Consider the following 23886-nt stretch of genomic DNA (forward strand, 5'->3'; position numbering starts at 1 on the left):
CACTGAGGAGGGTCCTGCAGCCAGCCTGGCCCAATGCGGGAAGGACAGGCAGCGCAGCGAATGGCCTGCCAGTGACGATGAGGCTCTGTGACCAGCCAGAGGCAGGGAGGCAAGCGGTTCAGGCAGCTGCAGGACCACAAGCACAAAGCACCTACCTTGTTCACTCATCATGAGGTGGGAGAGGCCTGAGGAAGAGAAAAAGGGAGAAAGGGAAGAGGAGCGGGGAAGGGTAAGGAAAAAAAGAAAGAAGACAAAGTTAAAATCTCAAAAGCAATACAATCTTAATTCTTGAGTAGAAAAAGGAGTGGCAAGGGCCACGCGCTTGCTCACACGTCACAGACTCCACATGCACATATCCTGGGACATGCAACAAGCATGGACACCCCAGCCTTCCTGCTGCTGGGCAGAAAGCCTGGCTTTCTAGCTTACAGTCTTGTGTTTGCGGAACTGCTCTGGGCCTAATCTCCAGAACTTTCCTTTTACCACTGTTCTGTGCAAAAAGTAGGATTTGTGATAGATCTGTTAAAGATTAAGTCCCTTGGGAAGCAGACTTAAGACGCCAGGTAAAGTTGGTTTCTTTCTTTTAAATTACTTATAATAGTAATACACGGTCACTGTAGAAACTTGGGAAAAATCATCAGAATAAAAATAAAAATATCAGTTGCAATCCCACCTTCCAGAGACTACCATCCAATTTTTTTTTCCTCTAGATAGTCTTTTCTACAAAAATTGAATCCTATGGAATGTACCAAATAAGTTCCTGCTTGCAAGAGTTGCTCAGACAGCCTGGAACTGTTTTTATCACTGTCATGTTAGCCCAGGGACAACGACACCACTTCTTTTTTTTTTTTTTTTTTTTGAGACGGAGTCTCACGCTGTTGCCCAGGCTGGAGTGCAGTGGCGCGATCTCGGCTCACTGCAAGCTCCGCCTCCCGGGTTCCCGCCATTCTCCTGCCTCAGCCTCCTGAGTAGCTGGGACTACAGGCGCCCGCCACCGCGCCCGGCTAATTTTTTGTATTTTTAGTAGAGACGGGGTTTCACTGTGGTCTCGATCTCCTGACCTTGTGATCCGCCCGCCTCGGCCTCCCAAAGTGCTGGGATTACAGGCTTGAGCCACCGCGCCCGGCCAGACACCACTTCTTCCACTTCTCCCCTACCATCTTTCCTGGAAAGGCCTCCACACTTGATCAGGGAGGACTAGCCCAACACTGAATGGTTATAAAAGCTATGTAAATTCCAAGTAAATAGATAAGAGAACCTCTGGTTATATTATTATGGAAGGTAAACAGGTATATTAAGAGCTCCTTGGTTCAGGAAAGCACAAGCCTTGATAAATCTATTAAAAAGAAAAGATTTTCAACCAGGAACCAACTGTACCAGTTATCTGCTCTTGTATTGGTTATTACTGGAGATATTTGACAATATCCAAATCACTCCAGAGAACCTTTACTCTGAGCAAAATTCAGGGATATAGGGGATTAATAAAGGAAAAAAAAAAAAACCTCTAAAGTATGGAAATCTCTAAATGTTTTTGGAGATTACTAGAGATTTAGAAAAGTAATCAGAGACAAAATATAGGTCAAGCAACCGACTTTTAAAAGATCAATGATATATTAAATACACACATACACATGCCACGAATGTCATGGGGTCTATTTTTTAAACAAATTTCATTAAACTATAATAATATTTTAAATAGACAATTTTAGTATTTGTTGCTCTAGAACCAGAATAAATATTCATGGAAGAATGAAATCATGACAAAACAAGTCATTCTCATGATTTGTTTTGTTCAAAAAATTCATTTTGTGTCTTTGTGGGGGAAGGGTATAGTAAGAAGACAGGAGAAAAGGCCCTAGACTTGATTAAGAGAAACTTCCATAGAAATAACTGTTCTTAAAATGTCTGTTGGAGTATGTGGCAAGGGAAATAGGGACAGAACAGGTGTATGAATTCAGTAGGTGACCCTCACAAGAGTGGCTCACACCTGTAATCCTAGCACTTTGGGAGACCAAGGCAAGAGAATAGCTTGAGTCCAGGAGTTCAAAACTAGCCTGGGCAACATAGTGAAACCCCATCTCTGCAAAATAAAAATTAAAAACTTAGCTGGGGTGGTGGTGTATGCCTGTAGTCCCAGCCACTTGGTGGGCACTGAGGTGGGAGGATCGCTTGAGCCAAGAAGTTTGAGGCTACATTGAGCTGTGATCGCACCACTGCACTCCAGTCTGGGTGACAGAGCAAGACCTTGTCTCAAAAAAAAAAAAAAAAAGAGAGAGAAAAAAAAAAAAAAAAAAACAAGGATAAGGAAGATCTGAAGAGCTACCTAAGAGTCAAATACAGCGTTAAAAAGGGCAAACATTTCACTCCTGAGATTAAAGATGTTTGGCAGCTGCAGGAAGAAGTGAGTAGGAAAGAGATGGAAGAGTCTTTATTTGACCCATGTTAATATTTTTTAAATTTACCAAATAAAGAGTGAACAGGACATTTCGTAGTAAGAGGGGATTCAAGCCTCATAAAAACCCCTACAGTTGCACCTTATCTTGTGCTTCCCAAAAAGTGTATTTCACTGACGATCTATATTGGCCACCTGGAGATGATTATTTAAAAACAAAGATCCTGGGCTTCACCCAAGACCTAATGGATCAGAATTTTGGGAAGGAATGGGGGCCAGATCTGAATTTTAAACAAGTTGCCCAAGTGATTCCCATGCTTACTGGAACTTGAGAGCCACCCCTTTAGAGTGGCCTATAAATCACGTTTTGGTAAATTAAATCGTATAATAAATGCACTAAGGGGAATTGGATATTTAATAGAAACCTGCAGTGGACCCTTTCATAAAGGGAAGAATCCTTTTAAAATGCAAATAACTCACCACCTGTGTTTTAAAAATTCAAATATATACTTATCAGGTTTTATTAAACTACATATGTAGTTGCAGTATTGCCACTCAAATAAAATGTTCATATTCGACTTATAAAACCCTTAAATAGAAATACTAGGCCAGAAAACGAGATATGCGATCCTGATGCCAAAACTTTGTTTTTATAGCCAATAAAGCAAAATGGATATGAATCAGTGTGACAGGAAACAGGATTGGGGGGAGAAACCACGTAACCATAATATGATTTGTTTCATTTTGCTTTTTGAGAAAAGAATTTTCTTCCACTTTCAAGGGCTTTTACAAAATTAGTACATTTTCTTGCACAAACCTGTCCTCAGAGCTTGCAGAGTTAAAAACTAGAAACCAAGAATTCCATCATGCCCAGGTCTATTTTGAAATTCTGCTTCTCCGCCTTCTACCTCAAACACTCCTACTTGCTGCTAAAAATCTCAAGCCCCTCAACAGTGAATGGAAGTACCAACAACCAATTATCCAAACAATTCATGTATCTACCACATGCATAGACTAGTGGGGATACAAGTAAGTGTGGAATATCATCCCTGACCTCTAGAGTTCAGTCTAGCTGGGAAGGTATGCATGTGCTTATATTTACACACACACACATTTGACATATATACTGATACCTGACAGTGATGCATGGGGGATCAAGGACTTCAGAGCCAGATTTGATTTCCATCTGTGCTATTTTCTAACTTGTGACACTAGGAAAGTTGTTAAACATTTCTTTGCCTTGATTTTCCTATCATAAATTTTGACTAATGATAATGCCTACCTCTAAAGTTATTTTAAGGATTAATATATATAAATTTGTACCTACACATAGGAGCTTTTTCTTTTCTTTCTTTTTTTTTTTTTTTTTTTTTTTGAGACAGTCTCACTCTGTTGCCCAGGCTAAAGTGCAATGGTGCAATCTCAGCTCACTGCAACCTCTGCCTCCCAGATTCAAGTGATTCTCCTGCCTCAACCTTCTGAGTAGCTAGGATTACAGGTGTGTGTCACCATGCCTGGCTAAATTTTGTATTTTTAGTAGAGATGGGGTTTCCACATGTTGGCCAGGCTGGTCTCGAACTCCTGACCTCAGGTGATCTGCCTGCCGCAGCCTCCCAAAGTGCTGGGATTACAGGCATGAGCCACCATGCCCAGCCTGACAAGAGCTTTATAACAGTTGTTGTTGATGTTATTTTTATTATGCTATGAAAATACACTGACATGTAAGGCAACACTTATTATAGTACCTGACAGACAATAGGTGTTCAGTGTGTGTTTGATGACTGAATGAGGAGTGAATGGATAATTGCTAAGTGTCAAATGATTAATTCAGACAACAAGACCAGTAGGGACTATAAAGAGGGTCCCAGGTACTCAGAAAAGGTTTCTGGAGGACAGAGGAATGTTTAACGGTCTTGGAAAATGGTTTAGGGTTTAGATGGAGGACACTCCAGGTAGCAGCATGAGATCCCATGATCACAACGTGCATTGGTAAGCACTTTTCTGTTCAGTTTTTCAGAAGCAACCAGGACACTGCCAGGCACATAGTTGGGATGTAATAGGATGCCATACAAATAAAGGAATGAATACATGTGCATAGTTCATATAAGGAAAAAGTGAAAGACGATCCTAAGAATCAGAGTATGGAGGTCTTAGGTTTCAAGGCTAAGCAAAGTAGACTTGATCTTGTCCCTGATGGGAGACATCGAGGGTTCGTGGGCAAAAGAAAAACCCAAGGAAGATATCGAAGAAGATTATTTTTGCAATACTGTGGATGAGATGGATTAGAGGGAAAGAGACGGAGGCACAGAGATCAGTTACAGGGGAAGGGCCTAAATTAGTATCATGGCCGTGGGAAAGAAAAAGAAAAAGAGGACTGAACAGGCTTTGGTGATGGATGAGATGCTTTAGGAGGGGTGGATGGGAGACTGGGGGAAACAGTAACAGAAATAAGAAGGTGGGATGGAGTAGGGGGATGGATTCAAAGTGGTGTGGATAATGAGTTCTACTTGACATATAAAGAGCTGAAAGGAGGAATCAGTCAAGCAAAAGATCCAGTGTGCCCTTAACAATGTAAGACTACAGTCTGAGAGAGTCAGGACAAATATTAATATAAGGGCTTCTCACAACTCCTTCATGGACGAGAGGGTCAGCACCTGTGTCAGTGAATGACACCCCAAAGGAAAGGGGGTTGGAGCCCTGAGTCTTAACCTGGGAGGAGTGGGGAGATATTAAGATATCCTGGAGGTTCTTTTTTCCCAAGTATATTCAACATTAAGATATAAATGTTGAAATAATTTTACATTCAAAAAAGAAAAAGGAACTATATGGTTTTCCAACATAAATTATAGAAAATAATGCTCAAAAAATCTTAACTGAGGAGGGTATAATTAGCAAGAAAGGAAATAGAGTCTATGCGAGGTATGCATTCTGTATGTTGTTCATGAGGAAGAGGTAAAAATGAAGATGGACCTTCTAGTCGATCTCAGAAACAGGGGGTCAAAATGCATGCCCATGGGCAGCAATCTCCCAGGCCACACTGCCAGCCCTAGGACCAGCACCCTGGCTGGGTTTGGAGTTTGGCATTTATTCCGGGCTTGATATTCCAGGGCTGCCAAAAGAAAAGGCACAGGCTAAAATGGGGGCTCATGGAAGCCGAGAGGACCACATCTTTCCAAAAGAGTCTCACTACCGGCTCTGGCCTTGAACAGATCTTCAACTGTGACTCAAAATCCAGCACCATTAAAGTTCACCTAAGGATGAACAGGAGATGGGCTGTGATAACCCTTTGATAGGCAGGAAATTAAGAATTGCCAATGTCAAATTCTTGTGGAACTATAATTCCTTTCAAAAAAAAATTACAGAAATATAAGAAAGCAACGGAAATGTCTCCTGTTTGATGTCACACCTTGAAAAAGTACTACTCCAGCTGGATCCTAACAGGATGTCTGATACTTTTGACCCTTCCGCCTCCCTCTTTCTAGTCCTATTAATATAGTCCACCCTTCTTGTGCCTGCCTATCTGTGGCGCACAGGTTCTCAGGGTACATAGAGGAATAAGAGAAGAAAAAGATCACCAGGAGATAAGACATACAAAGTTGAAACTGCCTTAGAATAGACTGCAAATCATATGTAAATTATATGCAAAGCACACGTAAGGCCCTCTAAACTATGTTACACCCTTTGGGAAAATCCCCATGGAGATAGCTATAGCTGCTTTTTCAGCTCGGGAAAATGGAAATGGCTATGAAAGCAAAGTCATTTGTAAGCGGCTGTGGCCATCATGAAGCCTGTCATGAGAATGACTAATACAGAGAATAGAAACCATTTACTGAAACAGGCAAGAGGAAGATGTAATGTTCAGGAACCAGGCCAGAAGTTGAAGGCCTCCATCATTTAAGCTAATATTGTCTCCCCCTTAAATCTATAATATCCCACCCACCTCAGATGGTTTTCAAATCCATCCTTCTTTCCTTCACCCCGGCCTTGTAATTGGCAAAAGTATTTCAGGGAAGGAAGGAAGTCACTCAGGGGGAGAAAAGAAAAGAAAAAGATTCAGAAAAGAAGAAAAAAAAGTTATCTCTGCCAAGACTTTTATTTCACTCGCTTTCAGAGTAACTTTTATCTCAGTGAAAAATCCACACATATCATCTCTTTTTTTCATAGTGAAGTAGAGAAATTAAATGTCACTAATTGCTGCAAGTGCCAAGTGCCAACGATGAATTCTTACGAAGCCACAAGGACTTTTTAAAAGAGTAATTACATAAAATCAGAAGGTCATAGAAACATCCACCTGACGTTTCTGGAAGAACTAAGGAGATGTTGAAGGGGGAAGAGGGTAGGCCCCTGAATTTACAGAAGCCAAAAGTGTCCGTAGGGTGACCAGGAATTTGGAAAAGAGAGAAGGGGGAGAAAATCTCATGTTGTTCAGATTTGCATTTTAAAGAGGGAAGTGGCTTGATAACTCTCCCAAAAATGACCTGGGAAAGGAAGAATTTCATCTTCCAGTTGAAATACACATCTTAGCATTCTGAGCACTAAAGAGAAGAAATTCAGTTAACTTGGTAAAGAGAATTACAACAACAGCTAATATCTGTTGGTTGTTTATCACAGACAAGACATGGCTATGTTATCTCATTAAATACAGCTCTATGTGAAAGACATTGCTATACCATTAATTTTACACGTGAGAAAACCAAGGCTAAGAGCTAAAGTCACACTACCTTAGTGAGGGGTGAAGTGAGGACTCTGCACCAGCAGATGGACTTTACAGCCTGTGATGGTAACCATGACACCAGTTACCCCTCTAGCTCAGTGCTAATGGAGAAGAAAGGAGACATAGCTCAGAGAATCCAGAAGCAGAAAATAGTGCCTAGACATCAGCTTCATTTATGACCCTGGCCCAGCAGGGCTTAAAGGGCCCTGGGAAACCCTTTTATTTATTTATTTATTTATTTATTTATTTATTTATTTATATACTTAAAGTTCTAGGGTACATGTGCACAACGTGTGGTTTGTTACATATGTATACATGTGTCATGTTGGAGGAACATCACACACCAGGGCCTGTCCTGGGGTGGGGGGAGCAGGGAGGGATAGCATTAGGAGATATACCTAATGTAAATGACGAGTTAAGGAGAAGCCCTTTTAAATGGCTGTCTTATCCCTTTCCTCAATCCTCATCCACAGAATCTACTAAAACCTGAAATTCTTCTTTCCTCAAGTTATCTAGTGGCATAAAGCCACTTCTCTCTTTAAAATGCAAATTTAAACCTGAGACACACTCAGACTCCCCAGTCATGGATACTGTCATGTGTGAGATCATCAGGGCAGCCAGGCTAAAGGTCTCTCATCCAAGACGGGCATGCACAGGAGCTTTTGAATAGAGAAAGTCAGAGACATACAGGCTGAAGAAGTCTGCCACCATGGGTGGGAGGAGAGCACAGGGGACAGGGTGGGATTGAGAAGAATGCTTACAGGAAAGGAGAAGGGTCTGAAGAAACCTTCTACCTAAGTCCTCCCTTCTTTTTCTTTTTTTTTTTTTTTTTTGAGACAAGGTCTCAAAAAAGGTCTCTCTTGAGTGCAGTGGTGCAGTCGTGGCTCACTGCAGCCTCAAACTTCTGGGCTCAAGCGATCCTCCCACCTCATCCCCTCCTGAGTAGCTGAGATTACAGGCAAAATCCATAATTTTGTCTCAGACCAGCCCTTCCCTGAGTAACTCCCTGACCTTCACTGTGAACTTAAATCTACTTTTTCTGCCCAGGGTTTGCTAGTTCCTCACAGCAGAGCCTAGGCCTGCTCCACATTTGGATCAACGATGTGTCTGAAGACATTCACGGCACGCTGTCTGGATGTTGTGATGACCTCAACTTGAAAATAACCGATTTGTTAGAATTAGGGTCCAAAAGGATGAGAACAGGCAAAAGTGAAATTTAATGTTAAGGGCTAAATGTAAATTTTGGCATTTAAGTGCCATCCTCTACCCTCAATCCACCAAAATAAAAATGTTCAATAGCCTCGCCTTTTCTCAGCATTGTCTGTACCAGACATAGGGCTTTGGTTCAGTGTGTTGCCATACATTAGAAGAGGCTTTAGTCAAGTGGGGTATTAATTCCACAGGAGAATACCTAGGATCGTGAGGGACCCAAAACATGTTGACATGCAGAACAGCTCAAGGAACCACTATGTGTAGCCCAAACAAGAGAGAGCTACTTCGTAAAAAACTCATGGAAGAACATGAGAGCTGCCGTCAAGCATGTGTCTCGTTATGTCGCGGAGGCTGTAGTGCAGTGGCACGATCTTGGCTCACCGCAACCTCTGCCTCCCGGGTTCAAGCGATTCTCCTGCCTCAGCCTCCCAAGTGCCTGGGACTACAGGTGCACACCACCATGCCCAGCTAATTGTTGTATTTTTAGTAGAGACGGGGTTTCAACATGTGGGCCAATATGGTCTCGGTCTCTTGACCTCATGATCCACCCACCTTGGCCTCCCAAAGTGCTGGGATTACAGGCGTGAGCCACCGCACCCAGCCCCCATCGAGCATTTTTAAAGGTGTACATGCATGATGAAAAACATAAAAAGCAAGTACATTTGCCATGAACAGAGGGTAAAATAATAAGGGAAATTTTATTTGCCAGAAAGGCCATAAAAAAGAGTCAGAATGAGGTTGTACGAGAAATCTACCAAAAAGTCCTCCCAACTCTAAGATTCTTTGCCTCTATGAATTCAGATGATCTCCAAAGAGACCAAGCAACATATTGGGCTGAACTGTATCAAACTGCTGATAGGTGACTGGCTTTGGCCCATAAAAATGGTGGTTTAATACAGTTGAAATCCCCTGAGAACACTACCCATAATCAGAATGGCAGGCTTCAACAACAGCCTGCCACCACTACAGCCAATCTACACAAAGCTTCAAATAATCACCTAACAGCAATTATGAGCTAACACTCAGGATAATCATGTAGGATTTACATATAGGATTTTGGCTTTTCTGCAAGCTTTACACAGCACTGAGAATGGATTGAATAGTTGGACTGATGATGATGATGATTTCCAGAGACTCAGAAGAGAGAGATCCTGCTGCTAATTCTCCAAGACAGGGGTTGCCCAGATTCCAGCCTCTGAGTTTTGTCTTTCCTTGATACTACCATGTTCTGTCCTCACCACCAAGCCTTTTGTGGTATGTAATCATACCAGCCAACTCACTGTTTGCCACTAGACCAATATTGTTCTTATGGCATGGTGGCTGAACTGAACAGAAAGGGTTTCTTCCTATCATGCCCATGAGTAACCAACAGCTTCTATATGGCCTAATTATTACAGGGTAGGGGAAAGAATGTCTCCAGCCTATTCCCAAGCTATTCCATCTCTTAGTGGGGAAGGAGTGGTGAGGTTTCCTTATGCATTCATGCCATGGAAGACAGAGAGACAAAGGTAGTTATGCCCATCACTCTAAGGGCTAAAGGAGCAGCAGTAATGACTTTTAGAAAAGAATCGTTCCAAAGGAAAGAAAGTCTTTGCTCTCCAGCTGTCATGAACTTCCCTAAAACAGTTCTTCATTGATGAATAACATGAAGCTAGAAGGGACAGCTGATGTGCTAGATAAAAGCACTGCACCCAAATAGATCACGGTGTGCTGGATTTAACAAAGTCAAAGAATGATCCCAAGCTTTAGTCAAATAAACCAATTGCACAAGTCCAGGAAGGGGAGAGAAATGGGCACAAACATAGTAAAGACTTTCATTGACATTACAATAGTAAAGACTTTCATTGGCATTAAGTTCAATTAATACTATAATCTTTTTTATTAAGGCTAAGATGTTTGGTGCTGTCATTAATAGATATCTAGTCTAGAAAAAGGGAGTCTAGGCCAGGCACAGTGGCTCACGCCTGTAATCCTAGGACTTTGGGAAGCCGAGGCGGGTGGATCACCTGAGGTCAGGAGTTTGAGACCAGCTTGGCCAACATGGCAAAACCCCATCTCTACTAAAAATAAAAAGTTAGCCAGGTGTGTTGGTGTGTGCCTGTAATCTCAGCTACTCAGGAGGCTGAGGCAGGAGAATCGCTTGAACTCGGGAGGCAGAGGTTGCAGTGAGCTGAGATTGTGGCACTGCACTCCAGCCTGGGCAACAGAGCGAGACTCCATCTCAAAAAAGAAGAAAAACAAACAAACAAACAAAAAAGGGATCCTGAGACCACTCTACAATGAACTGAACTGATCCCAATCATATTCAGAATACTGTATGTGGTGAGGGCATCCTTCTTTGGAAAGGATGCAGAAAATAAAATGTGTCATTTTTCAGAGAACAATGACCTGGAAGAAAGAATTAAAACTGCTTGTAGGAGAATGCTTAAAAAAAAAAAAACTGGAGATGTTTTAGCCTTTAGAAAAGAAGATCCTTAAAGACAAAAGCCCTGTCTTCAAACACTAGGAGTGTAATTAGAGCTATTCTGTGTGTCTCTAAGGGCTGGAAGCCATACAGGTGGTGGAGGCTATAGCAACGAGGGATACGAAAGAGCTTTCAAACATTCAGTGCTGTTGGAATGGAATGGAAAAGCTAAAGGAGCAATGAGTTGCTCATCTCTGAAGGGGTCCAAGCCAAGTCTGAATTAACTCTTACAGAAGAGATGCAAAAATTAGGTGCACAGAGAGCCTTGACAATCTATTGGGCCTCTTCCTTCCCTGAAATGCTGATTCTAACCACAGGTTTATGAGCACCTACAATATGGCAGGTAGTGGGGATACAGGCATGGATAAATCTCTGTTCTCAAAGAGTAAGACACTGCTGCCCTTCAAGTTCCCATAGTAGCAGATCAGGGGGCCAGAAAATACACAGCTGACTATGGTATATCATCATGATGGCTTTACTAGCCCTATGTCCTAAAAGCCATGGGAAACTCAAGGGAAGATTACCATCCCATCCTCCTTTCTACTTCCTCTTCACAATCTCCCACACTACTCATAATATATGTGGGTGTATAAAATTGCAGTGAAGAGCGAAGCTTTTAGGTCCCTTCACCTTCAAGATGACTTTATTTTAAAACAGTGATTCTCAAACTTCAGTTGTATTAGAACCACCTGGGAGAACTATCATAGTTTAATAAGCCTGGATCTCATTCATTAGCTCTCCAAGTGATTTTGATGCATACCAGAGTTTGCAAACCACTGCTCTCAATAATCCAAAGCCTGGATTCAAATTCTAGCTCCACCTCTCACTAACTGTGGGACTTCTGAGCAAGTTAACTTTGCACTTCCTTCTGCCTCTCATCTGAAAAATATCTGTATAATTTCCCGCCTCTCATCTGCAAAATATCCTTTCAGAATCACTGTGACAGTCACACGTAATCACATACGGAATACACTTAGCACAGTTCCTAGCACACAGGAAGGGCTCAAAAGCATGTAGTTATTGCTGTCATTATTTAGGGGACTGGTCTATCTAGGTCCTCTCTCTGCCCTGCCCTCCATCTCTTGCCAACACCATTTCTCTAATAAGCTGGCAGCACTAGCAGACCACCTGCCCATTGCATCCTCAGATGCCTCCCTACATGGTCACAGTCAGCTAAGCTACCCCATAAAAGGACCCACTGCCCTCGACTCTCAGCTGCTTTCTACCTCCTCACTCCTCCTGAGGCCTAGCCCAGCAAACTGACAAGCTTAGCCTCGTCCTTACCAGACCTTTCTAGGCAGGTCTGCAGACTGGGAGGGTCTCCAAGGCTGTCCCAAACTAGCTGTGTGGCTTAGCTGAGTCACACGGGAGGTCTGTTGCCTCATTTCCCCCTCCTGGACAGGGAAGGAACTGCTCTGGAACAGTCTCTCAATGGCTCATCAATGACATTTTGAGCAGCACAAATCTTTGAATGAGGCTCTCCTGCATATCACAGCGCATTTAGCATTCATTGCCCCTTCCTTCTAAATGCCACTGCTGCCCCTCCACACTGGAGCAACAAATAAACACCTCCGCCCATTTGGCAAGGTCAGGGGCAGTATATCACGAATGATTTTTCCAGCTAAAATTCTGGCCTTGCCCTCCAGAACTGGGAAATGAAATATGACCAAAACCAATACCCCAGTGGGTCTGCCTGTCTAAGATAATAAAGGAGGGATTTCTAACTGCTCTAGACAAAAGCACCAAGGTCCAGTGATCTGCATCCCTGAGTGAGCCCAAGCTGCAGGCAGGTTGAGAAGCAGCTCCTTACTCACATTTACTCATTGAGAACAGCTACAGCAGCCAGGGGGGTCTTCCTGGGCCCCAGCCGGGCAATTGGCTGGGAGTTGAGCACTGTTAGCCTAGCTGAGGGCCCCCTTCCAATCTAATTACACGCAAAGGAGGTAGATTTCCCTGCAGCCTCCATCTCCCACTGAGCCAAGCCCAAGATGGGCACTGAATAAAGATTCATTCAATTACCTTCTGTCTCAGGGTGAACCCCAATAAAAAGCGGACTTTCTTTCAGCGGGATGTGGGATAAAACAAAGAGCTGAGTCCTAAGCACTGCTGATTCATTCAGGAAGCGTTTTTCTGTGCCTGCGATGTATTGGCACTGTGCTAGGCTAAGAGGACACAGTTGTAAACAGCAGTGTACCTTTGTGTAGTGTACACTCTAGTGGAACTCCCTAGGAGATGTCTCCTGGGCCACACCTACCAGGGTTTGCATTCTGTTCCACCACTTTTTACTGGGTTATATCAGTGACGTACTCATTGCACCTGAGCCTCAATTTGTTCATGGGTGAAATGGGCCAAATAGCAATTTACCTCCTAGGGATGTCAAAAACATTAAATGAGGCATGTAAAACTTAATATTTCCATGCCTGGCTTAAAATACGAGCTCAAAAATTTCAAGTGTTTTTTCTCATAAGGTAATAAGGAAGAAAAGTAAGTAGGAGTATTGACCCAAAGAATAGCAAAGAAAAAACAAATATCTCATAGGCACTACTAGAGTTAGAAGGTTTCAGTCTTTGGTAATGGAGAAGGCATTCTCCTGGTTGCTATTCCCCAAGGTAGCTCAGTCAGATGATCTAAGCATACAGCTTCAGAGTCAAAGAAGCCTGAAAGGTCATCTGATTTAATCTATCAGGTTAAAGAAAAGAAGCCTATTTGCCCAGAGAGGTTACATGACTTGCCCAAGGGCGTACAGCTCCTGGGAAGAGTGGCAGAACTACCAAGCAGAAATTCCAGACCTGCATTTACATTCTGAAACTTACCATACCTGCTTCCGACCTTGGGCAAAGGATGCAATGTCTTGGAGCTCAAGGTTCTTCATCAGTGAAGTGGTAGGTGCCTGGCACACTGTGGGTTCTCTACAAAATATTGGTCTCCTTTGCCCCCTTTTACTGGTTCCTAAGCCCCACTTGAGAACAATGGCTGGGATCTAAGTTTGAGGGACCTCTCCACTGGAAGCACAAAGGGCAGGACAGATAGGAGAGAATATGCGGCAGGAGAGAACAGCAGATGTGTTTGGGGAGGTTCTACAGCGCTGCGCAGGAGCATGCCTCAAGATGATTAGGGAGACCAAGACAGCTACAATGGTGAGTTGATTTTCTGTTTTTAAAAAAACCTTTCTGAGCCAAAGTATCCTCTTCTATAAAATGGAAACATGTGCTTAAAGGATCAACTGGATAACTTATGTGAACCCCGAAAATCTGAGGTCTCAGTTAATTCAGAAAGTTTATTTTGCCAAGGACCCACTGGGACACAGCCTCGGGAAGTCCTGCTGACATGTGCCCAAAATACATAAAACAACTTAGTTTTATATATTTTAGGGAGACATGAGATATCAATCAATATATGTAAGAAGTACATTGGTTCAGTCTGGAAAGGTGGGACAACTTGAAGCCAAGGCAGGAAGTGGGGAGGGGGCTTCCAGGTCACAGATAGGTGAGAGATGAATGGTTGCATTATTTTGAGTTTCTGATTAGCCTTTCCAACAGAGGCAATCAGATAGGTACCTATCTCAGTGAGCAGAGGGGTGACCTTGAATAGAATGGGAGGCAGGTTTCCCCTAAGCAGTTCCCAGCTTGACTTTTCCCTTTAGCTTAGTGATTTGAGGGCCCCAAGATTTATTTTCCTTTCACATTTGTAATAATAGCTATTTCATATATGGTTAACTATGTGCCAGGCACTGTTCTAAAGACTTTACATGCACAAGCTCACAATCTTCGAAACAACTCCATGAGGCAGGTTCTCTTATTCTCCCTATTTTGCAGATGAAAGAAGTAGAACCCCAACAAAGGTAAAGTAACTTGAATAGGTCATAGTGCCATGATAGAGACAGAGGTGGCAAACTTTTGTTTAATAAGGAGCCAGATCGTAAACACTTCAGGAGCTGTGAGGCTCTATCACAACTATGCAACTCTGCCTGTGCAGCTCAAAAGTAGCTGAAGACAGGCCAGGTGAGGTGCTCACACCTGTAATCCCAGCACTTGGGGAGGCCGAGGCAGGTGGACCACAGGGGGTCAGGAGTTCTAGACCAGCCTGGCCAACATGGTGAAACCCCATCTCTACTAAAAATACAAAAATTTGCTGGGTGTGGTGGCACACACCCATAATCCTTGCTACTTGAGAGGCTGAGGCAGGAGAATTGCTTGAACCCGGGAGGCAGAGGTTGCAGTGAGCCAAGATTGCACCATTACATGCCAGCCTGGGTGACAAGAGTGAAACTCCATCTCAAAAAAAAAAATGTTAGCCGGAGACAACGCATAAAGGAATAAAGGAATAGGTGTGGCTATGTTCCCGAAGAACTTTACAGGCATAGAAATTCAAATTTCATAAAATTTTTGTCTTACAAATTGTTCATCTTTTGACTGTTTCCAGTCACTTAAAAATGTAAAGCCCATTCTTAGCTTTCAAGCCATACAAAACCAGGCTGCAAGCTGGATTTAACCCTCAAGCTATAGTTCGCCAACTCCTGCTCCATCCTATGCTATCTCACCTTACATCTACGTGAAAGATGTAAGGTGTCAGACAGAGTGTGCCTGAACAGTGACCAGCACAGACTAAGTGGTCAGTAAATGCTCATTCTCATTCCCTTCCCTAATCTCGTTCTCCTTCTTCTTCGCCACAACCAGATCAGATATCTCATTTTGCGCCCAGCACAAGAGAGGAAGGCGAGGACTTTAGCGAGGTGGACTGCAACTTCTCAGTAAAGAAGTTACTGAGGAGTGTCCCAAAGGGGAGGAGAGAGTGGGAATTTGAGCTCAGTGTGGCTCAAACTTTAATGAGTATACACCTAGAGGTCCTGATAAAATGCAGATTCTGATTTAGTAGGCCTGAGAATCTGCTGGTCGGTCCTGCAGGTCACCCTGTGAGCAACAAGCTTCAAGGGCATCCCCTCTGTGTCCACAAACACAAGTCAGACTCGCGCTGCCTCCAGGCTTTGGGTTCAGGCTGGACTGAGTGGCTCCCTGGAGACAGGGCAAGGTCCAGGCATATAATCAGGTCCCCTCCCCAAGGACAGCCTGAGATGACTTACAATGGAGGAGGAAGACAATACGGGGCGGAGATCAAGAGCGGGTAGGGGAAGGCTCCAGCAAAGGCGTCTGTTCCTTTGGCAACAGCAGACAGAGGCCTCCTGGGGGCCCAGCAGACAGGAGCCCCTCCCGCCGTGCCTGCCAGGGCTCTGATGGACGGAAGCAGGAGGCCTATTTCCTCATCGGGCCTCTGAATAACTAGGGCACTTCCACAAGGTCACAGTTATTCATTTAAATTCCAGGTCTAATCAGCAGACAGAGCTTGAGAAATTATCCCTTCTGAGGAGAGAGGCTGTCATTGGAGCACCATAAACAGCCCCTCCAGGCAGGAGGGACAAGCACTGAGGGAGGGGAGAAGAAGGTCCCAGAATTGTTCCCTGTGCTCTAACTGACTACTCGACTACTCTTGTCTCTTCGTCACCTCCAAATGGCTTCCAGAGAGTTCTGGAACAGGCAAAAGGCAGGGGAGGGTTTAAGACAGGGCAGAGATGCCCATCTCTGCCCTACAAGCAGCCCAGGAAGACCAGTGACAAATTCCAATGTACAAAAGCATGGGATAAAGCACCTGACAGGCGTCCCTGCCAGGCCACAAATGGGTTACATAGCCTTAGAGAAGTCCCTTCCCTTCTTGGGCCTGAGTTTGCACTCCTTGGACAGGATACCCTTTAAGCTCCACCATGTCTTGGAACCCTACAAACTCAAAATTTCCCATGTGCTTGTGGCCATACTTCTTGTTCAATAGAAATTTTTGAGGTTAAACTCTGTGCCATGTGCCATGCAAAGAGCTGGGAATGCAGACACAAATAGGACACAGCCTGGCCCACAGCTCTGTCATGTGAAAAGCAGGGTCTGGAAGAACAAGAGCACAAGCTTTGAAGGCAGACAGATCCGGGATCCTGGCCTAGTCACTAGCAGGAGGTGACCTGGGCAAGTTACTGAACTCCCTGCAGCAACTTTTCTCCCTCTGTGCTGAGGATGGTAACACCAACCTGGAGGGGCTGACATGGAGGGTTAAGAGAATGTCAGAGCTGGGCTCCCAGGCCCTCTTCAGCACCTGCCAAGTGCTTATTGTTACTGTTATTATTCTGAACCTCCTCCCCAAAGGCTACAAGGAGGGAATGTGGATTTCACCCCATGAAGTCGAAGAAAATGTGCCTGCCCCTTTTTCCTGGGTGCCCTGGGCTCTTGCTCCAAGTCCCCAGCCTGTCTCTGGGACCTTGGGAAAGGTATTGCCCACCAGGCCCCATCTCAGACTTTTACATTAGGGTTACTTCTAACTCATCTCCTCCACATGTAAAATTAATCAATTAATCAATCGTCCCTTTATAGTCTTCCAGTGGCCTCTGGTAAATAGTTACATTAGCTCATAAAATCCCCAATTTGTCTTCCTGAGGGGAAGGAAAAAAAAGTCAGAGAACCACTAAAGGCTTCTTGTTTCAGAACCACAGTGCTGCTGGCTCCAGAATGCCTGGCCAGGGGCTCAGAGAGGCAGGAGGCCCCCGCTGACCTCAGCCAGGGCTGGGCATGCTCAGGCCACCTCCTGCCACGTCCAGGGTCACAAGGGAAGGGTCCAAACCAGTGATTTGCTTCAGGCTCAGAAACCACGAAAAAGCAAGGGGTTGGTAGGGCAACAAGATTGGTAATCAGCCCTTGACACCTCAAGGACAGAATGAAGAGCACAAGATCTGAAATTAGGCTGCAATCCCCTCTTGGCCCTGCCACTCAACAGCTGGGTGACCGTCACACATCATTTAACTTCCCTGGGCCCCAACTTCCTCAGCACTGAAATGGCGCTCAGGCTACACACCTCAGAGGGATAAGAGAACAAAATGAGACAATAGCCATGAAATTGAAATGGTGTTGGTCAGGCTGATCATAGTTCCTGTTATCTGAGGAAGGGTGACTCACAGACCTCTACCCCTTTGAAAGGATGGCAGAAGGCCTATTGGTCCACTGTGTTTCACTCCGCCATGTTATCTCACCCAGGACCAATATGGCGCCTGTATGAGCACTAGAAAAAGATGCCCCTTTGGTCAGAGGCAGCCGCATGGACACAGCTTGGCAAGAGGAACAAAGGCTGGATTCATACCCCCATGCTGGGAGACCCTAAGCAGGGCCCAGCTCTATGTGATGACCCCTGGTCACATCTCTACTGGGAACCAGAAAGAGAAGAAGCCACGTGGCACTTTACAAACAAAACAAGGTGTTGGGCTTACTCCCTCGCTTCCTTGAGGTTTCCCAGCAAATATCATCTTATCAGAGGATACTTCCCTGACTGCCTATTGTAAATTAGGGACTTCTCCTCTATCCTGCTTCAATTTTCTCCACAGCACTTCTCACCCACCCCCTGACACTATATATATGTAATATATACATAACATGCATATATGCATGTATATATGTATGCATATAAAGTATGTGTATATATACATAGATATGTGTGTGTCTGTGTGTACATTTTAGATCATTGTCTGCCTCTGTCCAAAATAAAAGGTCCATGAGGGTACTGACTGTCTTCTGTTTTGTTCACTGTTTTGTCCCCATGGCCTAGAACAGTTCCTGGAACATAAATATTCGTTGAGTGAGTGATTGAACTAAAATATTATTAAATAGAAATAATAAACTTAATGGCATCTTCCTAGGAAATGCTGTCCTGGGCTTTGGTTCAAACACCAATTATTTTCAAAGGTAGGGAGCAGGCAGGAAAAAATGGAGAGAAACTCTCTGCATTAAGTAGAATAACTGTATTCTACTTTTATGTGGTGTACGATCCCACATAGAACAATGATCAGAAGAATGTTACTTAAGTCTGGTTATTTTAGATATTTAAGAACAATAAAAAGATACATTCATTCAGAAAGAAGGCTGCTAATAAAGAAAATGTCATATTATCTCTAAGCAAAAACAAACAAATAAGCAATAGTCTCATTAGGAAATACTTACAAAATCTTTAATCACTGAGAATTTTCACTCATGAGTCCTAGCATGTTCCAATGGAGAGTCAAAAGTTCAAATCCCAGTGCTACCACTGACAAGCTCTATGACCGTGGGCAAAACTGCTTAACCTAACAGGCCCTAAATTTCCTGTACATTAAAATGAATATAATGATACTTATCTTGTATTAATGCTATAAAAAAAAATAAATGTTAAAAGGACTAAACAAGAAAATATGTGAAAACACCTGAGATGATGCTCCCTTCCTATTTGGTCAAGTTAATTATTCTTTTTAACTCAAAGTTCTAGCCAGTTCAGAATAGTCTCCAAACCATTCTAAGTCATCTGACACTTATCCATAAATGTTTGCATCAGTTCACATGATTCTATGTATGTGTGTGTGCATATATATTTGTCTATACACACACAACGCTTAAAACCAGGACTCTGGATGAAGACACACTTTAAAAAGAGAAATGCTTAATTATTATAAAGGTGGTTCTTTTATTTTTTCCATTGACAAAAACCATTTATTCAAACCATCCCACTTTTTTTTCCACAGTGAGCATGTATTATTTACATAACCAGGAAAAACAATAAATATTGCTGATTTCCTTGTGAAAAATACATTTCTTAGAATAAACAGAAAGAAAGCTCCTTTCACCCACATCATATTTTCCATGCTACGTATGTCATATCTTCTGCTTTCAACCATATGAAGCTACAAAAGATAAGCAGATGTGTGGAAGACAAAGCAAAACCTGTTCATTAAATTGGAGAATACTTATCTAAGAACATCTTTACAAATACTTTCCCAAAAATGCTCATTTTCTGAATCACCCAGAAATACTAAGGAGAAGGAAGTTATTATATTAAGTATGAGACCCATATTCCTTTGGTTTTAAAATGGTTCTTCAAAACCAATACAAATCCATTAATTCGAAGCATTTCTTCTTCTAAACCTAGATCAGTGAAAATGCAATATACTCAGAATTTTGTCTCTCTAAAAGTCTCACTCAGACTCAAACCATGCACAATCTAGCAGAGGGGAAATTCCCACAGCAGCTGTGCAAACACAAAGACTCACCTGGACCTTGACTGACATCTGTGGCAGCATTTTCAAAGGGAGGGAAAGGGAGAGGAGAGAAAGGGGGAGAAAAAGGAAGAAGAGTGTTAGCAGCACACACACACACACAATGCAATATGCACTTGCATGACTATCAAGTTCATGCAAGCCCCAAAGGTACTCAGCTTCTGAGCACTTAGTTCTACCTTCACCCAAAAACCACCCATGCAAGCCGAGGGGCCAGGCTCCCTTTTCACTTTGCATGTAGCGAGAGAGGTAAGCTTCACATCTGTCCGGAAAGACATCATCCTGGAATCAGATAGGGCTTCAAACAGCCAAGCAGACTGGAATCCTGCAAGAATATTGGTTAAAATATTCTGGTTGATTTCTGCACACTGACACCAAAGAAAATCCTCCTCCTCCTCTTCTTCAGATACCAAACACTGGACATGAAGTCAAGCAAGGTTTCCCAGCAGAGAGAAAAAGTAAAAATGGACCACTCCCTTGAGAAACAAGCAAAAGAGGCATAACAATTAAGAGCAAGTTACAGATTTATTCGCCACATAGGACTGAAGGACATAAGATCACAAAATATTTACAAATCCCCCCCTCCCCAGTATACCCAGTGACCACGCTTCATCACAGACAGCAGTGTGTGTGCATGAGATTGTGTGTGAGTAGATCATTCATCATACAAATTGAAATCCTGCCTCCTCCTTTAATTGTTTTCCTTGCTTTTCACCCCATCACTAATGACAGAAATTGCCATTTGGAATCACTTTTGACAACTACGAATAAACACCCAACCCTAGAAAGGTTGATATTTGAATTAAGCCAATGAACTTTCAGAAAATGAAGAACGCTTCACTCCTATCAGCTCCATGAACAACATAATCTCCTCATCCTTTCCTCAGATGTGAAATAGAACTGGGCTGGGGAAGCATAACCCAGAGCAGCCCAAGGCACTGTTAAAACCCCTAGGCCCAATCTGAGAGGATATACCACAGCAGAGGAGAAGGAACAAGGGGCTGCTTCAGGAAACCACTGACCAACCCGGCAGTCTTGGATAGCTCACTTAGAATCACTGAACAGTGGATCTGGAGTAGCCACAGACACTAAGTACCTAGTTTAGTTCTTTTTTGTAAAGATGGAGGATGAAAGAAGTAGAGACTTGTACTAGGTCACACAGCTACTTCAGGGGCAGAGACTAGAAAATAGCCTAGATCTCCTGAATCCCACCCAGTCCATCATTCCATTCAACTGAAGCCTAGGTCCCTCAAGAGCATACAGGAACTGAATTTGGTTTGCAGATTAAAGCGATCATGCTGAAGCCCTGGGGAAGCTGGGTGAGCGTCTCCCAACTACCCTATGAGTGGGTCATGGTTTATTCTCTGTGCCTCTAATTTGCTGCCTGAACAGGATGGGTAATGTTCTTCATGCCAACCAATAATGAAATGCCTGCAATCAGATTTGTAAAGTTCCAGTGTATCCTTAGGGCTCTTGTCGCAGGAAAATCCAGGTGCTGACCAACTAAGCTGTGGTCCAGAACGAAAGAGAAACATACCCATAGCAACAGCTGAGCACTTCTCTAGCCCCCACCCTGCCTCCCCTAGAAGCTGTATCTGCCCAAAGAAACTTCTAGAAAGCTCTGAATCATGCCTCAGCCACACCCCCACTTCAGGTTTTCTAGTGTGTTAGATTTAGGGATGAGTGGCAGGAAGAAGAGAAGAGGTGGAAAGGGAAAAAGTGTTGTATAAATAACTAGGCAGGGCCATTAATTGTTACTGATGGATTGCCTAGAATAGATATTAAAATACCCCTTAATTAAACAGGATATCAAACTATTTACATGTGGCTGAGTTCTGTGGCAGAAGAATGTCAACACCATTGCTCATACAAACAGGATCTTTAGGGACACCAAGTCCCAGGGAGACAGAATTCCCTGGAACTCCAAAGGTTTTTCAGTACCGGTTACTAGCCCATTGGGGATGTGATTACGATCTTAAACTTCAGAGACAGACAGGTCTGGGTTCAAATCCCAGCCTCTCTGTGGCCTTGGACTCATCATTAAACTTCTAAGAGTCATCTTCCTTGGCTATAAAATGAGAATGATATCAGAGCCTCCCTCATGGGGGTGTTATGAGAATTAAATGAGATTAAATACTTGTAAAGCACTGAACTAAGTACAAGGCAAATGTTACATAAATGTTAGTGACTCTGATTGTTATCAGTTTGAATTACCACAGACAGAAATACAAAAAAATATTGACCAGATGGCTCACTGGAAACACTAAGAAATCACAGGAATGAAGCCAGTGATTTTGGTTCCACTTTTCTGCTTACGAATAAGGATGTCTGCTCCTGATCTCCCCTCCCTCTGGTTCTTTCCCACCCCATTCCTCAGTGCGAAGTGAAGGAGTGAACAGAAGCAAGGATCAAAACAAATTCCATCCTTATTTCTTTTGTTTTCCCTCCTCAAGTCTCAATTTGGCATAGTTCTAGTCCTGTATGTAAAAATACTACACCTATTCCTGTCAAAGAGGGGCAACAATCCCACCAAAAACAAACAAACGAACAAAACCTTCTGGCTGGGGATCAAGGTCCAAGCTCAGTTCCTAGCTGTGGCACTGACCTGGAGGCAGGTCTAAGCATTATTCCAACTTTAGGACTAGAGACACATTATCACCTGGCCCCTGGCCCAAGAAGCAGTGAGTGACCTGAATCTCGGGACTCAATTCTGACTAACAGCATGAAATGGTAAAGGCAAGAGGTAGATGAAGGAGGGGGATGGCTAGCAAGTAAAGATCAAAACCTTAGCAGTGTCCATCTACCAGACTGCCTATCCAGCATCCCCTTCCTCTTCTGCTTGTAACAATCCTCAGTTGTTTCCCAGGGAAGCCTCCCTTCCCAGCCTTAGCCCACGTGGTTTGCTAGAGGTGACCCACTCCCACTTGAGCTCCAAGGGTAGTAAAGTGACTCAGTCCAGGTCTTGAGAATATTCTATCTCCAATAATTGGCTCTGGAACAGACACGTGACCCAAGCCCAACCAACAAGAGTCGACCCATGGAATTTTACTGGAATTATCAGGAAATGGGGTGCTTTCATTTCTCTAGAGCTGCCATATTCCATCTTTGTTACCACGTGAAGACAGCTTACCTAAAAATGTGGGGAGCATAGAAGAAAACAGCTTTTCTTAATAAGGGGATTAAGATGACCTAGAACCAAATCCCAGCTCCACCCCCTCATCTAGAGGCAAGTATCTTAGCTTCTCTGAGCCTCAAACTTCTCATGTATAAATGGAGATACTAAAAGTATCTATTTCTGTGAGTTTTATCAATGAAGATCATCTATTCACCATTCAATACATATTGACAAAGCATCTATCATAGGCCAAACTCTGCGTTAAACATTGGAGACATAAGCCGAATGAAACAGACAATACTCTTGGGTTTTAATGGGAATAAAAACAGATATATAAAGTCAAATAGTGATTGGAGCCATGAAGAAAGGAAAAGTAGAGTAAGTGCCAGCAAAGTATCCCCATTTTAGAGAAGGTAGTTAAAGAAGGTGTTTCTGAGGAAGTAGTATTTGAGCTGATACCAGAAGAAGGTGAGAAACATTCTTATGTATACCTGACAAAGACTATTCAGGCAGGGGAACAGCAAATGCAAAATATCTAGGCTGTATCTGCTCAGTTAGTTATTTCTACGTTATGATAGAAAAACCGAGGACTGGCTCACATTACCTTCCCTCTCCCACCTTCCCAGCTCTACCATTCACACACGTCCTCAGTAGGTAACAGGTACTCAATAAATATTCGGGGGAAAAAGTAATCCTGATGAAAACTAGCTCTGGACCAGTTGCAGCTATCTCCCTTAGGATCTCCATGCTCTAAACAGTAGGAACAAAACAGGAAAGAAAGAATTGGAAACCCACCTCCATCTTTCACCCACTCTGTTCAGCATCACAACCAGGGAAGAAGTAAATTAGGGCATTCCTGCCTCCACTCAGAGCCCCATGGACA

At 43.3% G+C, this 23886-nt stretch overlaps 1 protein-coding gene across 15 annotated transcripts in view; it reads right to left on the reverse strand.

The window, feature by feature from the left end:
• Positions 1–23886, reverse strand: part of LOC105495829 (neurexin 3) — a 1710602-nt gene that overhangs the window by 1577934 nt on the left and 108782 nt on the right. For 6 of the 15 annotated variants that reach the window (XM_071099270.1, XM_011765653.3, XM_011765659.3 and 3 more), the window contains exons 3-4: positions 19883–19900; positions 156–185 (exon numbers count right to left, since the gene is read on the reverse strand). The exons of 6 other annotated variants lie outside the window; for them this stretch is intronic. In XM_071099270.1, coding sequence (XP_070955371.1) covers positions 156–185; positions 19883–19900 — 48 coding nt within the window. The remainder of the gene's footprint in view (positions 1–155; positions 186–19882; positions 19901–23886) is intronic. 3 more of the 15 variants (XM_024797312.2, XM_024797307.2, XM_011765648.3) reach the window with 1 other exon arrangement.

Source organism: Macaca nemestrina, chromosome 7 (assembly GCF_043159975.1).
Source record: "Macaca nemestrina isolate mMacNem1 chromosome 7, mMacNem.hap1, whole genome shotgun sequence".
In the NCBI taxonomy this organism is placed as follows: Eukaryota; Metazoa; Chordata; class Mammalia; order Primates; family Cercopithecidae; genus Macaca; species Macaca nemestrina.